Source organism: Salvelinus sp. IW2-2015, linkage group LG13 (assembly GCF_002910315.2).
Source record: "Salvelinus sp. IW2-2015 linkage group LG13, ASM291031v2, whole genome shotgun sequence".
Lineage (NCBI taxonomy): Eukaryota > Metazoa > Chordata > Actinopteri > Salmoniformes > Salmonidae > Salvelinus > Salvelinus sp. IW2-2015.
In genome coordinates this window covers 42916532-42938359 of record NC_036853.1, presented here as the reverse complement: position 1 = coordinate 42938359, position 21828 = coordinate 42916532, and the positions used below count along the sequence as shown (strand labels likewise).

Genomic DNA, 21828 nt, shown 5'->3' with positions numbered 1-21828 from the left:
TCCATTGGCCTATAGTTACCAGACATTGATTAGTGATTGACATAGCCTTTGTGATATATGACATTCATGAGCATGTTGGTATGTCACTTGTTTTATAATGAACACCACTGTTTGTGTCATGACAAAGATGGAATCTTCTTGCCTTACAATCATCCCAGCGGGCAAAACTGGTTGTAGTGCCGTCAGGTTCACATTTTGTCATGTCATGGTCATATTTTGTTAGGTCATTAGCTAATGACTGTAAAATAATGTTTTTATATTTGTTTTAACTACCATAAAAAGACGCCTTTACCTCGTTGTATTCAGGTTATGCAGTCTTTCCCAGGCATCTTGATGTTGTTATGAAAAAGGTATCTTTAACTGGTTGTAGTCAGGTTATATGACATAACTTTAATCACATTTCAACCAACATTTTTGCCCACCGGGAGGAGACTGTTGATAACTTCAAAAAAAGAGTTTCAAAGTAAAAGTGAATACAATTGTACAATTGGATGTGTAATTCATTAATTGATCACTATCATGCAAGATTGATAAACTTACTGTGTTTTATGGGCATCATAAATATATCAATTCCTTCAATAATGCACATTGCAATTCTGCATGTGGGAGGTCATTAACTTAACCCCTAATGTAGCTTTGATGCATGGACTTGTTTCAGGACAATTTACAATAAAGTAAAGTCCTTTCAAACCATTGCCTTTAATTGTCAATCGCGCTATAAAGCAGATCTTCAGCGTTACGGATTGAATAGAGCGTTTCATATAGAAATCTTAGCACCTGTACAAGAAAAACAAATTTCCAAWACACGATACTTACAGTATTGTGATACAAACAATATTGTGAATAAAGAGGCAAGACTGCAATAACTCTTCACTATTGTCTTGCAAGGTAGCCATCACTAGTCCGCATGCTCTAATATTTGGAGAGATTTTGCAATTTGCAAGACAATTTAGGAGCTGGTCAATTTCATAAAACACTTCATTTCAGGGAAACACCGCAGACATAAGTTGTATAAATGCCTTGATGGCTCTGGCAATGATAGTGATAAACATGTTAAGGGAAATAAGGTGTTTGTCTGTCCTATACCCCTGGGATATATTGTTACAATTTGCACCCGCTGCAACCATYTATTTTATGGTYTATCTATGCACACTCTGGCAAACATGTTGTGAAAAGGCAAACACATCTGAAACAAACATAAAAGTAAAGTCCTGTCAAACMAATTACAACACTCAGCAAGCCACTAATCAGCGAGGCCAACTCCTCACACACCTCCAACAAGATTACAGACAGAGTGTGTGTGCGTGTGTTCAAGAAAATAAATTCTTATGACCTGAGATTATATGTTGAATAAAGATTTTTTTTTTTTTTTTTAATTTAGTCATAAATACCACAGAAAAGGCACATTAGTGCTTCAGGATGGAAACTTAATAATTCAACTAACAATGTAAAACAACTGTTTTCCCTTACTAAATTGTCATTATTCGTTTTAACGATTTCATTTTGGTCATTTAAATATTAAAAAAAGATTTGAGTATACATTATTGTACTTATGAATAAATGATACTGTATGGATAGAACTACAATAGCCTATTTTGCTTTGCGCTACACAAATCGGAACCTCTGACATTTTGCCTTTCCACCTTCTCATCTCTTATCTCTTCCTTCATTATTTTTAATACTGTGCATCAACATACAAATAAGATAATTCTCCTGATAAATTATTTCTAATTCTTGATAGAAAACATTTCATTGGACATGGATTGGAAATAACATGTAAAAGTATAGATTTTCCCAAATGTGACTCCAATCCTAAATGTATCAACATTTCTCTAATACCAACATTGAGGAATCTGGAAATCCATCCCCCCCAAAAAATCAAAGTTGATATAATCCAAATCAAGATCATTCCTGATCGGCACTCTTGCAATGGGAGACTAAATTAATCTGGTCAGGATAGTTTTGTTATTTCGTGGTTGTTTGTTTTTTGCAGTGAAGTTTTTGAAGCTGTGGGAACAGTCTCTGGAAGCCATGCCTGTGTGGTTAACAGTCCCAGTAGTAGTTGGATTTTCTGGGGGTTGGGTGAGGGAGGGTGGACATGTGTGTGTGGATGTGTGAGGAGAAAGTGGGGGCACAACGTGACCCAACTTCTGCCTTCTCCACCCCCCCGCCCATTACCCCCAACGGTCCCTACCATAACCTTAATAATCCACCTCCTCCATCTCAGGCCTTGATGTCTGTCTGTCTGTATATCAGGTCAGACGCTGGTGATGGACGCCAGGCAGGTTGAAGACTTCTGCAGTTTCTCAGGCTGTGCGGTACGGGGGGGTTCAGGAATGGCGCGAAAGCTGAACGGCGGACCGTTGCTGGTGGTGCCCATGTGGCCCGGACTCAATGCTGGATTCTGTCGTCTATTGCTCTCCATGATGCTCGACGTGTTGGAAGCCAGGCTTTCACGTGTCCTGCCACGACAGTAAGAGGGAGACACGTCCGTGCAGTAAAGAGAAGGAGAGGAGAGAAAGATAATTAGAGGATGGGGACAACAGAGACTTGCAATAAGTGGGAAGCAAACTAGCCACTGCCACCAACAGCTTTTCATTTTCTAACCAAAAATTGGATTGTGTAGCTCTATGACTTAGTTGAAAGTTACTTTGGGAGGATTTGGGCATGCAATTTACACCATACTAACTTGGGGACATTGTGTTTTGGTTAGAATAATWTTAGTGGTTGGGTGCAAAGGCTAGTTTAAATAAACCAAAGCATGGATTGCAGTCTCTCCTTGTCCAAAGACTTCTTTCAAGGTAATGTGTAAAATTGTAATTTGGCTATACCAAACCCCATGTGTCAAACACAAGGCCCGCGGGCCGGATCCGGCCTGTGACACATTTCTATCTGGCCTGGGCAATGATTTGGGTAGTTAATTCATTTTGCCGTGAATGATGCACAGCCAACATGCTGTGCCCCAAAGGCAGTGCATTGCCACACACTTCTCCTCCCAGACCCACACACACACACCTCCTCCCAGACCCACAGAGACCCACAAGCCAGCCAATGCGCTGTATCATATCATCACTAAACATTTGCAGCATCCCCAATTGTTCTCCTTAATGGCACTGATTGAATCTACTACCGGACCGAAAGTTTAAGCATGTTGTAGAAACTATGTTATTGCTGTACTACAGAAAGTGTTGTCAAAAAGTTGCACACATGAGTATAAATTAGGACACACGCAAGTATGATGAGTCAACAGTTTATGTCAACAGAAATTACAACCTGATACGCTCCCAAATTGTGCTGGTTACAGTTGAAGTCGGAAGTTTACATACACTTAGGTTGGATTCATTAAAACACATTTTTCAACCACTCCACAAATTTCTTGTTAACAAACTATAGTTTTGGCAAGTTGGTTAGGACATCTACTTTGTGCATGACACAAGTCATTTTTCCAACAATTGTTTACAGATTATTTCACTTATAATTCACTGTATCACAATTCCAGTGGGTCTGAAGTTTACATACACTAAGTTCACTGTGCCTTTAAACAGCTTGGAAAATTCCAGAAAATTATGTCATGACTGTAGAAGCTTCTGATGGGCTAATTGACATCATTTGAGCCAATTGGAGGTGTACCTGTGGATGTATTTCAAGGCCTACCTTCAAAATCAGTGCCTCTTTGCTTGACATCATGAGAAATCAAAAGATATCAGACAAAAACTTGTAGACCTCCACAAGTCTGGTTCATCCTTGGGAGCAATTCCCAAACACCTGAAGGTACCACGTTCATCTGTACAATCAATAGTACGCACGTACAACCACCATGGGACCACGCAGCCGTCATAACGCTCAGGAAGGAGACGCGTTCTGTCTCCTAGAGATGAACGTACTTGTGTGAAAAGTGCAAATCAATACCAGAACAACAGCAAAGGACCTTGTGAAGATGCTGGAGGAAACAGGTACAAAAGTATCTATATCCACAGTAAACAAGTTCTATATCGACATAACCTGACAGGCCGCTCAGCAAGGAAGATGCCACTGCTCCAAAACCGCCATAAAAAAAGCCAGACTACAGTTTGCAACTGCACATGGGGACAAAGATCGTACTTTTTTAGGAAATGTCCTCTGGTCTGATGAAACAAAAAAAAGAACTGTTTGGCCATAATGACCATCGTTACGTTTGGAGGGAAAAGGGGGAGGCTTGCAAGCCAAAGAACACCATCCCAACCGTGAAGCACGGGGGTGGCAGCATCATGTTGTGGGGGTGCTTTGCTGCAGGAGGGACTGGTGCACTTCACAAAATAGATGGCATCATGAGGACATCAGTCACGAAGTTAAAGCTTGGTCGGAAATGGGTCTTCCAAATGGACAATCACCCCAAGCATACTTCCAAAGTTATGGCAAAATGGCTTAAGGACAACAAAGTCAAGGTATTGGAGTGGCCATCACAAATCCCTGGCCTCAATCCCATAGAACATTTGTGGGCAGAACTGAAAAAGCGTGTGCGAGCAAGGAGGCCTACAAACCTGACTCAGTTACACCAGCTCTGTCAGGAGGAATGGGCCAAAATTCACCCAACTTATGGTGGGAAGCTTGTGGAAGGCTATCTGAAACGTTTGACCCAAGTTAAACAATTTCAAGGCAATGCTACCAAATACTAATTGAGTGTATGTAAACTTATGACTGACTGGGAATGTTATGAAAGAAATAAAAGTTGAAATAAATCATTCACTCTATTATTGTTCTGATATTTCACATTCTTAAAATAAAGTGGTGATCTTAACTGACCTAAAACAGGGAATTTTTACTAGGATTAAATGTTAGGAATTGTGAAAAACTGAATTGAAATGTATTTGGCTAAGGTGTATGTAAATTTCCGACTTCAACTGTAAGTGTTTCCCATTTATAGAGTGCAGCGGAGGAAAAGTGCACAGACACATGCCACATCCTAGTCTACTAAAATGTTGCAGTCTGGCTTCGGTTTTTATAGCTTGACAATGAATAACCAAAAATCGAAACCTGTAACAAAACACCATACAAAGGGTAAATGTAGGCCTATTACAGCAACATTTGAGCAGTAGCCTAGGCTGGCTACTCAACTACAATACATTTCCAGGGCACCATACAGCAGTGGTGTGAAGTACTTAAGTAAAAATACTTTAAAGTCCTACTTAAAGTCGTTTTTTGGGGTATCTGCACTTTACTTTACTATTTAGATTTTTGGCAACTTTTACTTTTACTTCACTACATTCCAAAAGAAAATAATGTACTTTTTAGTCCATACATTTTCCCTGACACCCAAAAGTATTTGTTACATTTAGACAGATTTTTAGTCCTTTGCTTCTATTGGTATGTAATTGACATTTAGTGGTAGTTGCAGGTGGAAATGCAACTACCACTAAATGTCAATTACATACAAATAGAAGCAAAGGAATAAAAATCAACAAGAGTAAAACATACCTTTTTAAATGCTGCTCAACACTGCTAGTTAGCATTTGTACCGCTAATTAGCATTTTCACCAAAACTAATAGGTTCGGCTTAATTACGATTAGTTCGTGTTCACAAGGTTGACAACAATAGCAAAAAAAACATCTAAACATCCTTGCAACTGAAGTTTTTGGGTTTATGACAAAGTAAGAAACACTACTAAGCCATTTTATGCGTCCTTCAAAAAAACATTACTAAATCGAATATAGCTAAAATGTTACATATACAGTGCTAACATAAAGTATTAACACCCCTTGACTTTGTCCACATTTTGTTGTGTCACAAAGTGGGATTATAATGGATTTAATTGTCATTTTTTGTCAACGATCTATACCAAATACTCTAATGTCAAAGTGAAAGAAAAATTCTGACACTTGTAAAAGATTCATGAAAGACAAAACAGTAACATACATGTTAGAATCACCTTTGGCAGCAATTACAGTTGTGAGTCATTCTGGGTTAGTCTCTACGAGCTTCGAATACCTGGATTGCGCAACATTTGGCCACTATTACTTTCAAAATTCTTCAGGCTCTGTCAAATTGATCATTACTATTCAACCATTTTTAGGTCTTGCCATAGATTCTCAAGCAGATCTAAGTCAAAACTGTAACTCGGCCACTCAGGAACATTCACTGTCTTCTTGGTAAGAAACTCCAGTGTAAATTTGGCCTTGTATTTTAGGTTATTGTCCTGCTGAAAGTGAATTAATCTCCCAGTGTCTGGTGGAAAGCAGACTGAGCCAGGATTTCCTCTAGGATTTTGAATGTGATTAGTGGCATTCCATTTCTTTTTATCCTGAAAAACTCCCCCAGTCCTTAACAATTACAAGCATACCCATAACATGATGCCACCACTATACTTGAAAATATGGAGAGTGGTACTCAGTAATGTGTTGTATTGGATTTCCCCCAAACATAACACTTTGTATTCAGGACAAACATTTAATTGCTTTGCCACATTGTTTGCAATATAACATTAGTGCCTTATTGCAAACAGCGGATGCATATATTGGAATATTTTTTATTCTGTACAGGCTTCCTTCTTTTGACTCTGTCAATTAGGTTAGTATTGTGGACTAACTACAATATTGTTGTTCCATCGTCAGTTTCTCCTATCACAGCCATTAAACTCTAACTGTTTTAAAGTCACCATTGGCCTCATGATGAAATACCTGAGCGGTTTCCTTCCTCTCCAGCAACTGAGTTTGGAAGGTCACCTGTATCTTTGTAGTGACTGGGTGTATTGATAAACCATCCAAAGTGTAAGGGATATTCAATGTCTTATTTTTTTACCCATCTTTGCGTGCCCTTCTTTGCGAGGCATTGGCAGACCTCCCTGGTCTTTCTGGTTGAATCTGTGTTTGAAATTCAGGGTCCTTACAGATAATTGTATGTGTGGGGTACATACTGTACATGAGGTAGTCATCCAAAAATCATAACTTATTTTGTGACTTAAGCAAATTTTTACTCCTGAACTTATTTTGGCTTGCCATACCAAAGGGGTTGAATACTTATTGACTCAAGACATTTCAGCTTTTATTTTTTTTAACTAATTTGTAAAAATGTCGAAAAACAATTCCACTTTGACATTGTGTATTGTGTGTAGGCCAGTGACAAAGAAAATCTTAATTTTTACGTGTCTCTGTGTGCTAGCGAGATACCTATAGACCTCCAGTCATTGTGCTAACGCTAGTTAGCTTACTTCATACTAAACATGGTATCCACGAGTTCATCTGACTCCAGGGAAGTAGATAAAGGACCTCATTGGCAAAATCTCGAAGTATCACTTTAATACCATTCTAAAGACAGCTGCTCTAAGCAAGTGTGTGTGGTAACATGATGCATGGATAGGATGGCCAAGCCTCTGGCATGCTACTACTGTGTACATTGCTTGGAATGGGAATGTCTGTTCTACTAATGCTAATACGCTTGGAAAGCGGACACATCTCAAACATCAAAATAAAACCTTAGTGGAGCCACCTTATCCCTTTGGAAGGCAGCATTACGTTTGCTAGAAAATAGCGGTACCCTACCTGGCTAACTGTAAGTAAGTGAAATGTTTTGCCCCACAAGTAGCGAAGATAGTTAGCTAACGACCTTAAGTTCTTTACAGTTAGTTAGCAACTGCTCCTACACTGTTTTGCTAGATAGGCCATCATTGTAAATAATAATTTGTTTTTAACTGACTTGTCTTAAAGGTTAAATACATCTTTTTTTTGTAAGATACCGTAACAATGTTGTGCCAAAAACATACATATTTATTTGGACAGTGATGCTAAAATGTAATTTGTTTCTATCCTCCAGCATTTTGGATTTGAGATCAACAAACTGCAAATGCATCCAAAACGTTAGTAGAGTTGCAAGCTTAATGTAGTTATTGCATGCTAGGAATATGGGACCAAATACTAAACTTTTGACTAAATTGAATATAAATGAATTTGTCCAAATGACACCTTCAAATGAATGGACTAGATATATAAAGTGCATTCATTATCTAAACAGTAAAGCAGGCATGAAAATACCCTCAAATAATAGGTGACATTTTGTACTGTTGCTACATACTGTATAAAATATTTTATCCCAAATCCAAAATGCTGGTGTAAAGAGACAAATTAAAATATTTAGTGTCACTGTGCAAATACATACGTAGTGGAGTGTACAAAACATACCTCCAAAAGTTGTCTCCAGTTGTGTTACATTTTACAGATTGTGATGATATCCACTTTCTATGTGTATTCTTTGGTCATAACCCTCTGGTTGCTGTAGTAGACAGACTGGGTTCAGCTTACCTTGGGGAGTTGAATCCACTGTCTACAGTCACGCTGCTGCTGTCCATGCTATCCAGACGTGCTGAATGCGCTGACTTCTGGCTGCTACTGTTATCTGTCTCCTTGGGGCTGAGCAGCGTGAGGTTAGTCTCAAACTTGCACTGCAGATCATGCTCCTTCTCCCGCTCCAGAAGCCACTGCATGGTTCCAACTCCACCCCCACCCTCCCCGTGACATTTGCCCTCTGCCACCACTAACTCCTTCCGCGAGGTGTCCTCCGCCACCACCTCCTCGTCATCATCCGACACATTGTAGTAGTCAAAGGCGGCCTCGGAGGCTGACGGGACCGCTGGCTCGGAGCCCTGGGCGACCAGGGCGGAAGCGGGGGAAGCTGCTGAATTCGAAGGCTGCTGGGCCTCTAGATTGTCAAGGACCTCGGCTGATTTGATGTGTGGGGTCTTTCGCAGGGTGCCCGACTTGGTGTAGGTGCCCTCCACGTAGCCTGCAGTCAATGTGTTGTGTGGAGGCTTGAACAAAGTGTCCTTGCTGAAGATCTCCTTCCTCTTGTCTACCCCGCCACCACCGCCTCCCCCTCCAGGGTCTACGTTGTGTTGGTGTTGTGTCAAACGTCCGTTAGTCATGGGCTCTGGGGTCTGGCTTGGTGTTGATCGGTTTGAGCCGTTTTGCCCCTTTGCCAAAGAGTCCTCTTTGTATTCCATCGTGAGGGGAGAGGTAAGGTGAGGGGTGTGGCGATCGACTGGAGTGCCCTTCCGGATTCCCTCAGACGAGGTTAACGTGTCGTGGTCTGCTTTTGACAGAGGTGAAGGGGCGGTAAGGATTGTTTCGTTTGACGTATTGCACTGGAAGTAGTCGTCCGCCGAGGACTTGGGCGAGAGTCCCTTCAGATCACTGTAGGCCGGCAAGCTGTCTCTGCTCTTATTCCTTTCCAGTGGGCTTCGGATCCTAGACTCGTCCAAGCTCCCCTTCCCTAAGCTCCCCTTCCCTAAGCTCCCCTTCCCTAAGCTCCCCTTCCCTAAGCTCCCCTTCCCCACATCAGGCACACACATTTCAGAATTGAACTTAGCAGCTGAGAACATGATCCTTGAGTAGTGGGACGACTTCTGGGAGGCCCGCAAAGTCCCATTATCTGTGTAGTAATGACTCCGCTCGTCAGGACTCCGCTCATAGTCCTCTGACATCCCCAAAGAGGGGCACATTCCGCCCAGAGGGCTCAAAGCATTATCCATGGAGCGGGACCTCTCCTTAGCCTGATCGGGCAGCTCGTCGCGCGACTTCCTTCCTTCTTGAGTTTGACTGTGGCTTCGGTGCACTCTCCCGCTGGACGTCCCACGCGAGGGCTCGGGGAAAGGCATCTCTGTCCTCCTTTTCGCCAACTCCCCGGACACGTCCCACTCCGGGGTGATGGGGAAGTGGGACTCTGTGATGTTGGGGTTGCTGTGGACTATGTAAGTCCCACCACTTCTTTTGCGCTCCAAGGTGTACATGGCCTCACGCGGGGAGCGCACCAACGAGTGGCTGAAGAAGCGGCTGTAATCCCTGTCCATCATGGCCATGTCCAGGTTGGAACTCTCGGAAGGGTCGCCCCGGGAGGCGCGCGTCTTGCTGTGTGAACGGGACTTGCCGTGCAGCACCCGACGGTGACCACGACTCCTCCGGCTGCGTGCACTGTGCTCAGCCGAGCTGCCTGCTTTTCTCCTCTGGGCACGCTCCTCCTCCAGCCTCTTCATCACGGCCGTGTGGCGCGCCACATTCTCCACCGTCAGGTCCGGGTTGATCCGCCGGATGATCTCCATCTCCACAGTGCGGGGGATGGTGATGGCAGGCGCGTCTTCATCGCGGAGGGGCCATTCCTCGGGGGGGAACTGGGCCGAGAATGTGGCCAGCTGCCTCAGCTTGTCCTTCTTGAAGCTCAACCTGAACAGCTTCAGCCCAAACTTCTTTGACTGCTTCTCGGCACTGCTGCCGCCACCACTGCCCTCCTTTTTTTTGGTCAGTGTGTCGGTCTTGTAGGGGAAGGGGGCATTACTCTTGCTCTTGTCCGTCAGAGGATCTTGCAACTGTGACGTCGGCATCTGAACGGGAGCCAGAGGGGGCTGAGGGTAGGAGGGGGGGTCTCCCCGAGGCTCCTTGGGAGACTTCCTCTGGTAAGTGGGGGCTTGAGGGATGGGCGTATCATCGCGGTACGTGTTGTAGGAGTCCCCGTGGTTCTTCTGGTTGGGCCTCTCCCTCACGCAGCCCGGGGTGGAGGGCGTGATGGTGCCCGACTGTGGGGAGGTACACTGCTGCTGCTGTTGTTGTTGCTGCCGGTCATCCAGGTGGTACCACTTGCTGTTGGATCGGATGAGGTTGGGGGTGATAAAGTAGGTCTGGGGAGTGACAATGAAGTAGCCCTCAGGTGTTGGGTAGATTTTCCTCTCTCGCACCAGCATGTTTAGGGTGTGTCGCAGAATCTCCGAGCTCGGTGTTGGGACACCTGAGGGAAACACAGACGGGGGAAAGACAACAGTTTTACATTCAGCAGCAGAGTTCTAGAACTTACATTTTAAGAGTGAAGTATTTTTAGGTGGGACTTGCAAAGCAAAAGTCCCAACTTTAAATCTTCGTCATACTTCTGACTTTTTATTATTATTATTTAGGTCGCTACTCCTCTTACACCGTTTAAGCTAGAAATTCCGTTCAAACTTTAAAATGAGTAGACTGGTCAGGACCAGTGTGCTTACCTACAACTTCTTGATATCTTTTATACTTTAAGTCCTCCAACCACTTTCATGGCATTTCCGCATAATTCTAAAGGCCCCATTGTGACATCATCACTTCCAACATTCCATTCACTGTAAATGCAACAATTAAATTTTTGAAACACATCCTCTATTTTGACCACTTGGCCAACAACTTAGACAACAAGTTAGAGGGTATGACTTCGTCTACTTCCCTGCTATTCAAATCTGAAAGCGGATAAGGAATAGCTTCTACCAATCAATAGATAGGTTGATGGGTTACAGCTCTCTCTCTTTATAGATGCAGTTGATGGGTTACAGCTCTCTCTCTTTATAGATGCAGTAAGTAATGTGAAAAGCTAGCAGATTCATTGCTTACCAACAACAGCTGCAAATTCCAATAACAATACATAGCATTTTAAAGTTCACTTTCCTTGCTTTGTCTAACACTATCATGAATCTAGCAAATACGTTTTGTGGGTCAGAGTGCAGTATTTACTTACTTTCAAAGCACAAATGTTTGTTCGCATGTTTCTCATACTGGCTTAAGCCAAGGCAACTGTTGCCTAGCAAAAACTGCCTTGGACAACAATTGCCAAGTTCACTCTAGATATTTCACCCGATCACTTCTCATTGCACTTCTTTCAGTTTTCAAACACAACAATTGTAGTTTAGACACTGAACACAACTACTGACCACAACCACACAACTATTGACCACAACCACACAACTATTGCCAAAACCACACAACTATTGCCAAAACCACACAACTACTTACCACAGCTGCTGACCACTACTGGCGACGACCACACAACTACTGACCAAAACTACTGACTGCAACCAACTACTACCCACAACCACGACTGACCACAACCACTACATACCACAACAACACAGCTACAGACCACGACTAATGCCCACAACCACTGATCTCAACTAATAACCATAACTACTGACCACAACTCCTGACCACGACTAATGCCCACAACCACTGATCTCAACTAATACCACAACTACTGACCACACAATGACTGACCACAACCACAAAACGACTGACCTGAAACCACAAAACGACTGACCACAACCACAAAGCGACTGACCACAACCACAAAACGACTGGCCACAACTACTGACCACAACCACAGAAAATAACTACTGACCACAACCACAAAACGAATTACCACAACTAATGCCCACAACTACTGACCACAACACAACTACAGACCATAACTCCTGACCACACAAATACTGACCACAACCACACAACTACTGAATACACAACTACTTACAAAACCACTGACCATTACTGACCACAACCACACAACTACTGACCTAAACGAATGACTACAACCACACAACTACTGACCACAACCACACAACGACTGACCAGAACTACTGACCACACAATTACTGAACCACACAACTAATGACCACAACCACTGACCATAACTACTGAACACAACCACACAACTACTGACCAGAAATAATGAATCACACAACTATTTAACAAAACTACTGAACAAAACTACTGACCACAACACACCACCTCTGACCACAACTATGGACCACAACAACAACTACTGACTCAACTGCTGACCACAACCACACAACTACAGAACACCACAACTACTTACCAAATCTACAGACCACACAACTATTGACCACAACTACTGACCATAACCACACAACTATTGACCACAACGACTGACCATAACAACACAACTACTGACCATAACCACACAACTACTGACCACAACTACTGACCATAACCACACAACTACTGACCAAATCTACAGACCACACAACTATTGACCACAACCACACAACTAGACCAATCACACAACTACTGACCAAAACTGCTGACCACAACCACACAACCAATGCCCACAACTATTGACCACAACACAACTACAGACTATAACTCCTAACCACACAACTACTGAACCACACAGCTACTGACCACAACCACAAAACTACTGAATACACGGCTACTTACCAAACCACTGGCCATAACTACTGACCACAACTACTGACCACAACCCCACAACTACTGACCTAAACTACTGACCACAACCACACAATTACTGAACCACAACCACAAAACTACTGACCACAACTACTGGCCACAACCCCACAACAACTTACCAAACCACTGACCAAAACTACTGACCACAACCCCACAACTACTGACCTAAACTAATGAACAAAACCACATACTACTGACCACACAACTAATGAACACAACCACAAAACTACTGACCACAACCACATGACTACTGAATATACAGCTACTTACCAAACTACTGACCAAAACTACTGACCACAACCACTGATCACAAAACAACTGAACCACACAACTGCAAACCACAGCCATACAACTACTGACCACATGTAGACCACATCTATACTGTAGGGCCCAAAGATCCTGCAACACAACTACTGACCACAACTACAGACCTACTGACCACAACTACCAGTCTGGTCTGCACTTCCTCTGACCCCAGCTCTGGTCCTGGGCATAGCTAGCTAGCTCTGGTTCTCACTACCTCTGGTCTAGCTCTGATCTCCACTATAAAATATAACTACTTGAAGGAGAACACATTAGCATATAATACAATTATTGTTGTTGGGTAACTCTTGAACCGTTCAAGCTAGAGACACAAACCCAATGTTCAGTGCTAGAGGCATCACTACAGACCCTGGTTTAATTTCCGGCTGTATCACAACCGGCCGTGATTGGGAGTCCCATAGGGCGGCGCACAATTGGCCCAGCATCGTCTGGGTTAGGGTTTGGCCGGTGTAGGCTGTCATTGTAAATAAGAATTTGTTCTTAACTGACTTGCCTAGTTAAATAAAAGGTACAAATATAAAAAAATACTATTGCAGATACTACCACCATCTTTCACATGTTCAGGCTATCCAAATTTCAAATTCTTTGAAATATTTATCAACTATAACTATATACATTTGCATACATTTATATAAAATAACTCACACCAAACCAACATTCATATGTTCAGGCTATTCTATCTTTTCATATACCTACTTTTTCCAACTATAATCAGTCACGATCATTACTACTGCAGACACTACCACTACTATAACATATTTCAAAACCATACATACTTTAAAACAAGCTAGCACCACACTTTCTTCAGGAAATGTACTTTTAGCCTAAAGCTAGCTATCAGTAGGTCTATATACAGTAAATTCAGAAAGTATTCAGACCCCTTGACTTTTTCCAAATTTTGTTACTTTATAGCCTTATTCTAAAATGTATTAAATGTTTTCTCATCAATCGACACACAATATCCCATAATTACAAAGCAAAAACAGGTTGACATTTTTGCAAATATACAATGTAAAAAACATACCTATTTACATAAGTATTCAGACCCTTTGCTATGAGACTTGAAATTGAGCTCAGGTGCACCCTGTTTCCGTTGATCATCCTTGAGATGTTTCTAGAACTTGGAGTCCATCTGTGGTAAATGCAATTGATTGGACATGATTTGGAAAGGCACACACCTGTCTATATAAGGTCCCACGGTTGACAGTGCATGTCAGAGCAAAAACCAAGCCATGGGGTTGAAGGAATCATCCGTAGAGCCCCACGAAACAGGATTGTGTCGAGGAATACATCTGGGAAAGTGTCCCAAAAAATGTCTGCATCATTGAAGGTCCCCAATAACACAGTGGCTCCATCATTCTTAAATGGAAGAAGTTTGGAACCACCAAGACTCTTCCTAGAGCTGGCTGCCAAACTGAGCAATCGGGGGAGAAGGGCATTGGTCAGGGAGGTGACCAAGAACCCGATGGTCACTCTGACAGTGCTCCAGTGTTCCTCTGTGGAGATGGGAGAACCTTCCAGAAGGACAACCATCTGCAGCACTCCACCAATCAGGCCTTTATGGTAGAGTGGCCAGACGGAAGCCACTYCTCAGTAAAAGACACATGACAGCCTGCTTGGAGTTTTCCAAAAGGCACCTAAAGGACTTTCAGACTATGAGAATCTAGATTCTCTGGTCTGATGAAACGAAGATTGAACTCCTTGGCCTGAATGCCAAGCGTCACACCTGGAGGAAACCTGGCATCAGATGGTGGCAGCATCATGCTGTGAGGATGTTTTTCAGCGGCAGGGACTGGGAGACTAGTCAGGATCGAAGGAAAGATAAATAAATATAAAAGATAAAAAGAGCAAAGTAAAGAGAGATCCTTGATGAAAACCTGCTCCAGAGCGCTCAGGACCTCAGACTGGGTACAACAGGACAACGATCCGAAGCAAACAGTCAAGACAACACAGGAGTGGCTTCGGGACAAGTCTCTGAATGTCCTTGAGTGGCCCATCCAGAGCCCGGACATGAACCCGATCAAACATCTCTGGAGAGACCTGAAAATAGCTGTGCAGCGACCCTCCCCATCCAACCTGACAGACCTTGAGAGGATCTGAAAAGAAGAATTGGAGAAACTCCCCAAATAGAGGTGTTCCAAGCTTGTAGCATCATACCTGCAATCGCTGCCAAAGGTGCTTCAACAAAGTACTAAGTAAAAGGTCTGAATACTTATCTAAATGTAACATTTCCATTTTTTTTTTACATTTGCAAACATTTATTATTTGCTTTTTCAGTATGGGTTATTGTGTGTAGATTGATGTGGGGGAAAAACAACTTAATCCATTTTAGAATAAGTCAAGAGGTCTGAAAACTTTTCTGAATGCACTGTATTCTACATAATTCCTAAAATATTTTTTAAAGAGCTATCATCACTAGAGCTGTCATATTTCTCTACCCAAATAATAGCCTACAACTTTCTAATCATTACATCGTCATTCAACTCAAATCATTCACACTGAAAGTTTTACTAATGTAAATCGTGTCTCTATTTACCTGAAACACACAGCATGATTGATTCAGAGTTGCTTTGCTTTCCTAAGAGTGTTGTCCACATGATCCTGCTTTTTATTCCCATCTTCTGACAGAAGATCGCTTTGTCCTATGTCTTTCTTATTTTACCCTGCTGGTCATCTATGAACACTTGAACATCTTGAAGAACAATCTGGCCTTAATGGCCATGTACTCTTATAATCCCCACCCGGCACAGCCAGAAGAGGACTGGCCACCCCTCAGAGCCTGGTTCCTCACTAGGTTTCTTCCTAGGTTCCTGCCTTTCTTCTACATCTGAATTGCTTGTTTAGGGTTTTAGGCTGGGTTTCTGTATAAGCACTTTGTGAAATCTGCTGACGTAAAAAGGGCTATATAAATAAATGTGATTGACTTATTCTTTTAGTTTTCACATSCAACAACTGTAGTTTAGACATTTTCTGATCTAAATGCCCCACAATCCAACTTAATATGATTGATATAAACTCAGCAAAAAAAGAAAACTGTCCCCTTTTCAGGACCCTGTCTTTAAAAGATCATTCGTAAAAATCCAAATAACTTCACAGATCTTCATTGTAAAGGGTTTAAACACTGTTTCCCATGCTTGTTCAATGAACCATAAACAATTAATGAACATGCACCTGTGGAATGGTCGTTAAGACACTAACAGCTTACAGACGGTAGGCAATTAAGGTCACAGTTATGAAAACTTAGAACACTAAAGAGGTCTTTCTACTGACTCTGAAAAACACCAAAAGAAAGATGCCCAGGGTCCCTGCTTATCTGCGTGAACATGCCTTATGCACGAGGACTGAGGCATGAGGACTGCAGATGTGACAATCCCTCCATCAGTGCTCAGACTGTCCACAATAGGCTGAGAGAGGCTGGACTGAGGGCTTGTAGGCCTGTTGTAAGGCAGGTCCTCACCAGACATCACCGGAAACAACGTCGCTTATGGGCACAAACAGGACTGGCAAAAAGTGCTCTTCACTGACGAGTCTCGATTTTGTCTCACCAGGGGTGATGATGGGATTTGCGTTTATCGTCGAAGGAATGAGCGTTACACTGAGGCCTCTAGAGCGGGATCAATTTGGAGGTGGAGGGTCCGTCATGGTCTGGGGCGGTATGTCACAGCATCATCGGACTGAGCTTGTCGTCATTGTTGGCAATCTCAACGCTGTGCGTTACAGAGAAGACATCCTCCTCCCTCATGTGGTACCCTTCCTGCAGGCTCATCCTGACAAGACCCTCCAGCATGAGAATGCCACCAGCCATACTGCTCGTTCTATGCGTGATTTCCTGCAAGACAGGAATGTCAGTGTTCTGCCATGGCCAGCGAAGAGCCCAGATCTCAATCCCATTGAGCACGTCTGGGACCTGTTCGATCGGAGGGTGAGGGTTAGGGCTATTCCCCCCAGAAATGTCTGGGAACTTGCAGGTGCCTTGGTGGAAGAGTGGGGTAACATCTCACAGCAAGAATTGGCAAATCTGGTGCAGCCCATGAGAAGGAGATGCACTGCAGTACTTAATGCAGCTGGTGGCCACACCAGATACTGACTGTTACTTTAGATTCTGACTGTTACTTTGACTCCCCCCCCCTTTGTTCAGGGACACATTATTCCATTTCTGTTAGTCACATGTCTGTGGAACTTGTTCAGTTCATGTCTCAGTTGTTGAATCTTGTGTAAATATTTGTATGAACATAACATGTTAAGTTTGCTGAAAATAAACACAGTTGACAGTGAGAGAACGTTTCTTTTTTTGCTGCGTTTAGTAGTCTGTATCTAACTGCTTTGCTTTAAATAATAAAGTTAAACTTTTAAACTTCTATCACAAAAATACTTTAAGAGTTAAAGCAAGTCCTACCAATTGTACTTCATGTACCAAAAGCATCTAGTTAATCCTATATAAACATTACAATTCTGTGAATGAATTCAAGGTTAAATTCTCACTTTTTTTCACTATCCAAAATGTAATCTATCCCTGCCAAGGTTAAACATCTTCCATACATTTTCACAAAAGTCCATAATCAGCAAGAACAGTTTTAAGATTCTACGGTAGCTTTATTTCTAGTACTTATTATAGWATTTCAATCCTACAGATGGAAACGGTTGCATAGCACTAATGAACTGAGCCTTGCCTTTATGAGAGGCAATTCCTCTCAGTAAACTGAGTCAGTCAAYAAATCTGTAAATAAGATAGGACACAACTCTACCGCAAATTATATAACCATTTATAATTTTTTGAAATAGATTCATCAGATTCATGAATCTGCCTCAGAATAACAGTTCATATTTGAATGCAGTTAGTGTTGCGTCCTTCTCCATTATGACTATCGCCTCCCCAATAACTGGTGTCATACAGACTAGAGCCGCCAGACCGAGACAGAGCCAAAGGTTAGGCTACTCTGTATCCCTCCTCCATCCACCCCATGTCCTTAGCTAACCCTACAATCACAAAAGTAGGCCCCCTGGATAAATCTGTACATAAGCGTTTACTAGTAAGAGTTTACTGTTGCATGACATTACATCACACTTTGTTAATTGCCATATCAACATGACGCAATTAGAGACTAAACTCAGTTTTAAGACATCTGCGTGGAGGGAAGTGATGCTGAATTTAAAAGAAAGTTCACCTACCTGGAAAGGAGCCATGTGGAAAGTGACAGGGTAGTCTTATGTAAGCCCAGTACAGAAAAGAAACGAAAGGCTACATTGAACAAAACATTTACTCCAATTACACTGAACCAAAATATAAAGGCAACATCTAAAGCTTAGTCCCATGTTGCATGACCTGAAATAAAAGGTCCCAGAAATGTTCCATRTGCACAAAATTATATATATTATATGTAATATTTCTTCAAATGTTATATTTCTTCAAATGTTGTGCACAAATTCGTTTATGTGCCTGTTAGTGAGAATTTATCCTCTGCCAAGATAATCCATCCACCTGACAGGTGTGGCATATCAAGAAGCTGATTAAACAATATGATCATTACAGAGGTGCACCTTGTGCGGGGAACAATGAAAGGCCACTCTAAAATGTGCAGTTTTGTCACACAACGCCACAGATCTCTCAAGCTTTGAGACTTCCATGYCGTCCCTAGGAGGGGTGCGYCTCACTTGAGTGGGTTGAGTCRCTGTCGTGGTCTTCCTGTCTGGGTTGGCGCCCCCCCCTTGGGTTGTGCCGTGGCGGAGATCTTTGTGGGCTATACTCTGCCTTGTCCCAGGATGGTAAGTTGATTGATGGATGAATCTCTCTCTCTCTCTCTCTCTCTCTCTCTCTCTCTCTCTCTCTCTCTCTCTCTCTCTCTCTCTCTTCTCTCTCCTTCTCTCTCTCTCCTCTCTCTCTCTCTCTCTTCTCCCTCTCTCTCGTCTCTCTCTCTCCTCTCTCTCTCTCTCTCTCTCTCTCTCTCTCTCTCTCCTCTCTCTTCTCTCTCTCTCTCTCTCTCTCTCTCTCTCTCTCTCTCTCTCTCTCTCTTTCTTTCTTCCATCTCTCTCTCTCTCTCTCTTCTTTCCCTCGTCTCTTCTCGTCATCTTCGTTGTGTGTGTTTAGGGGGTTACAGGGGTTGTGTTAATTAGGGCACGCAACAGGAAGTGTTTAAAAATGTTTCTAACGAACACAGTCTTGGGGTGTATTATAGGCCAACTGTATAGAGTGAAGAAGTTGCCCTTAGACATTGTTCTTGGGTTAGTTTTGCATTTCTCCCACTGACTGCAGATACCCACAGTCATTGAGCTAATGCTAGAAATTTCCCCATGTAGCTACTGTACCTGGGAAGCATGTGGCGAGGTGTTCCATCAGGGCTTCCTGGTTGACGGGCTTGCGAGCAGAGTTCATGGCTGAGATAGCCAGACACAGGATCTCCCCCAGTGGGATGAACTGGGACTGGCTGATAGGAGACATACTGATGGGAGACACATCACCTGCAGTAGGGAGAAATAGACAACAGTCAGCGAATGAACTGTAGGAGAGAAGAGAAGAACCTGGGCCCATATCTATCAAGAGTCTCAGAGTAGGAGTGCTGATCTGTCACCTGATGACAGAGTCTCCTCCCAGAACTAATACTGCTCCATATGGTCATTTTCAAGTCATGTCAATTAAGTGTTTTATTTCTAATTTTTTGGGGCCCATCCACCCCCATAAACATTGTTTCAACAGCTTTTTCTTTTGTTGTTACATGTACATTCTACATACATGGCACTTTTTTAAATTTTCTTTTTTACAGTAGTTACATAGCARCAACAAAGTAAKTTGATATTTTGATATAATAGTTATGACTAGATGTAATGTATAACATGAGCTTTTAAACCCACCCCACTCTCAGTCCATCCCACCCATCTAAACCGCTATCCCACCCCGTAAACCGCCCTTTAATGATTTCCWTGTGCCATATATTTTTCAACTGTGCTGTGATGTTTCACATAAATTCTGAACCTGTCTAATCACATAGTATTTACAGATTGTAAATTAAAACCTGTCTGGCTCCGGGGTTCCGCTAGCGGAACTCCTCCCACATTCCACTGAAAAGGCAGAGCGCGAAATTCCATTTTTWATTTTTAGAAATATTTAACTTTCACACATTAACAAGTCCAATACAGCAAATGAAAGATACACATCTTGTGAATCCAGCCAACATGTCCGATTTTTTAAAAGAGAGAGAATATCCCACAAAATTACAATAAAAGACAGTACATTTTTCAACAGCACAGGTAGCATGCACAAACCAACATAACTAACCAAGATCAACCAAACTAACCGAACAAACTTCATCAGATGAACAGTCATAACATGTTACACAATAAATCTATGTTTGTCGAAAATTTGCATATTTGAGGTATAATAGTTTTACATTGCAGCTACCATCACAGCTATGCAAAAATAGCACCGAAGCAGCAGAGTAATTATAGAGACCACGATGAAATACTAAAATTACTCGTCATAAACATTTCTGAAAAATCGATGGTGTACAGCAAATTAAAAGACAACATCTTGTGATCAGCCAATAATTTCCGATTTTTTAAGTGTTTTACAGCTAAAAACACAATATAGCATTATATTAGCTTACTAAAATAGCTACCACACTACACGCATTCATCATGCAAGGCACGTTAGCGATAGAATAGGCACTTAGCAGATAGCGAATAAACAGCAAGAACGATATTTATTTCACTACCTTCAATACCTTCAACAATGACAGTCTATAACTATCAAGTTATACATAACATTTATGTTTTGTTCGAAACATGTGGGCATATTTAGAGCTGATAATCAGTGGTATATTTGTGCTAAGTAGCAATTCTTTTTCCCAGAATGTGCGGATATTTTTCTAAAACCAATCTATTCTGAACAATAACTATTCATCACATGACTAAAAAAAAATACATGTTTGTATAGGAATTATGTATATGATTCACTAGTTCTTAATGCAATCGCCGTGTTTAGAAATTCTAAATACTTATTACCGACATCAGCTTAATGTTATAGCGCGAGGTGTTCGACAGATATATGAACTAAGCATCATTAAAATGAGGTCTACTTTTGATGATCTGTACATCAAGAAATGTTGTACAAGGGGCCTCTTTGTCGTGAACAATCGTGTTTGAGTTTCGAAACGTCCTCTTCGCAGTCAATTAGCACAGAACAACTAGCAAACGTAGGGAAGTCTCCTTCTGAACCAAGAGCAACAACAGCAAGCAGCCTAAACGTCCCGAAAAAATTCAATAATCTAATAAGACTATATTTTGAAAAACATACTTTACGATGATATATTGTCACATATCAAATAAAATCAAGCCGGAGATATTAGTGGTCTATAAACGACAGTTTCCAGAAGCAATCCAGGTCCTTCTCGCGCTTTCCAGAAAACAGGAAATGGGTGACAAGTCATGGCCAACAGCGCTTTTTCTCACTCAGACAGATAGAACACTCCATTTTTCGTTACTCTGCATGCCTATTGC

The 21828-nt window shown here is 42.1% G+C and overlaps 1 protein-coding gene across 3 annotated transcripts in view; it reads right to left on the bottom strand.

The window, feature by feature from the left end:
- Positions 1-370: 370 nt before the first annotated feature.
- The window catches only part of LOC111971525 (storkhead-box protein 2), a 62259-nt gene continuing 40801 nt past the window's right edge, over positions 371-21828 (bottom strand). For 2 of the 3 annotated variants that reach the window (XM_070446294.1, XM_024147420.2), the window contains exons 2-4: positions 19642-19794; positions 8272-10744; positions 371-2462 (exon numbers count right to left, since the gene is read on the bottom strand). In XM_070446294.1, the coding sequence (XP_070302395.1) occupies positions 2258-2462; positions 8272-10744; positions 19642-19794 (2831 nt within the window). In that variant the 3' untranslated portion in view covers positions 371-2257. Of the gene's footprint in view, positions 2463-8267; positions 10745-19641; positions 19795-21828 lie in introns of those variants that run through there. The other variant, XM_070446295.1, reaches the window with a different exon arrangement.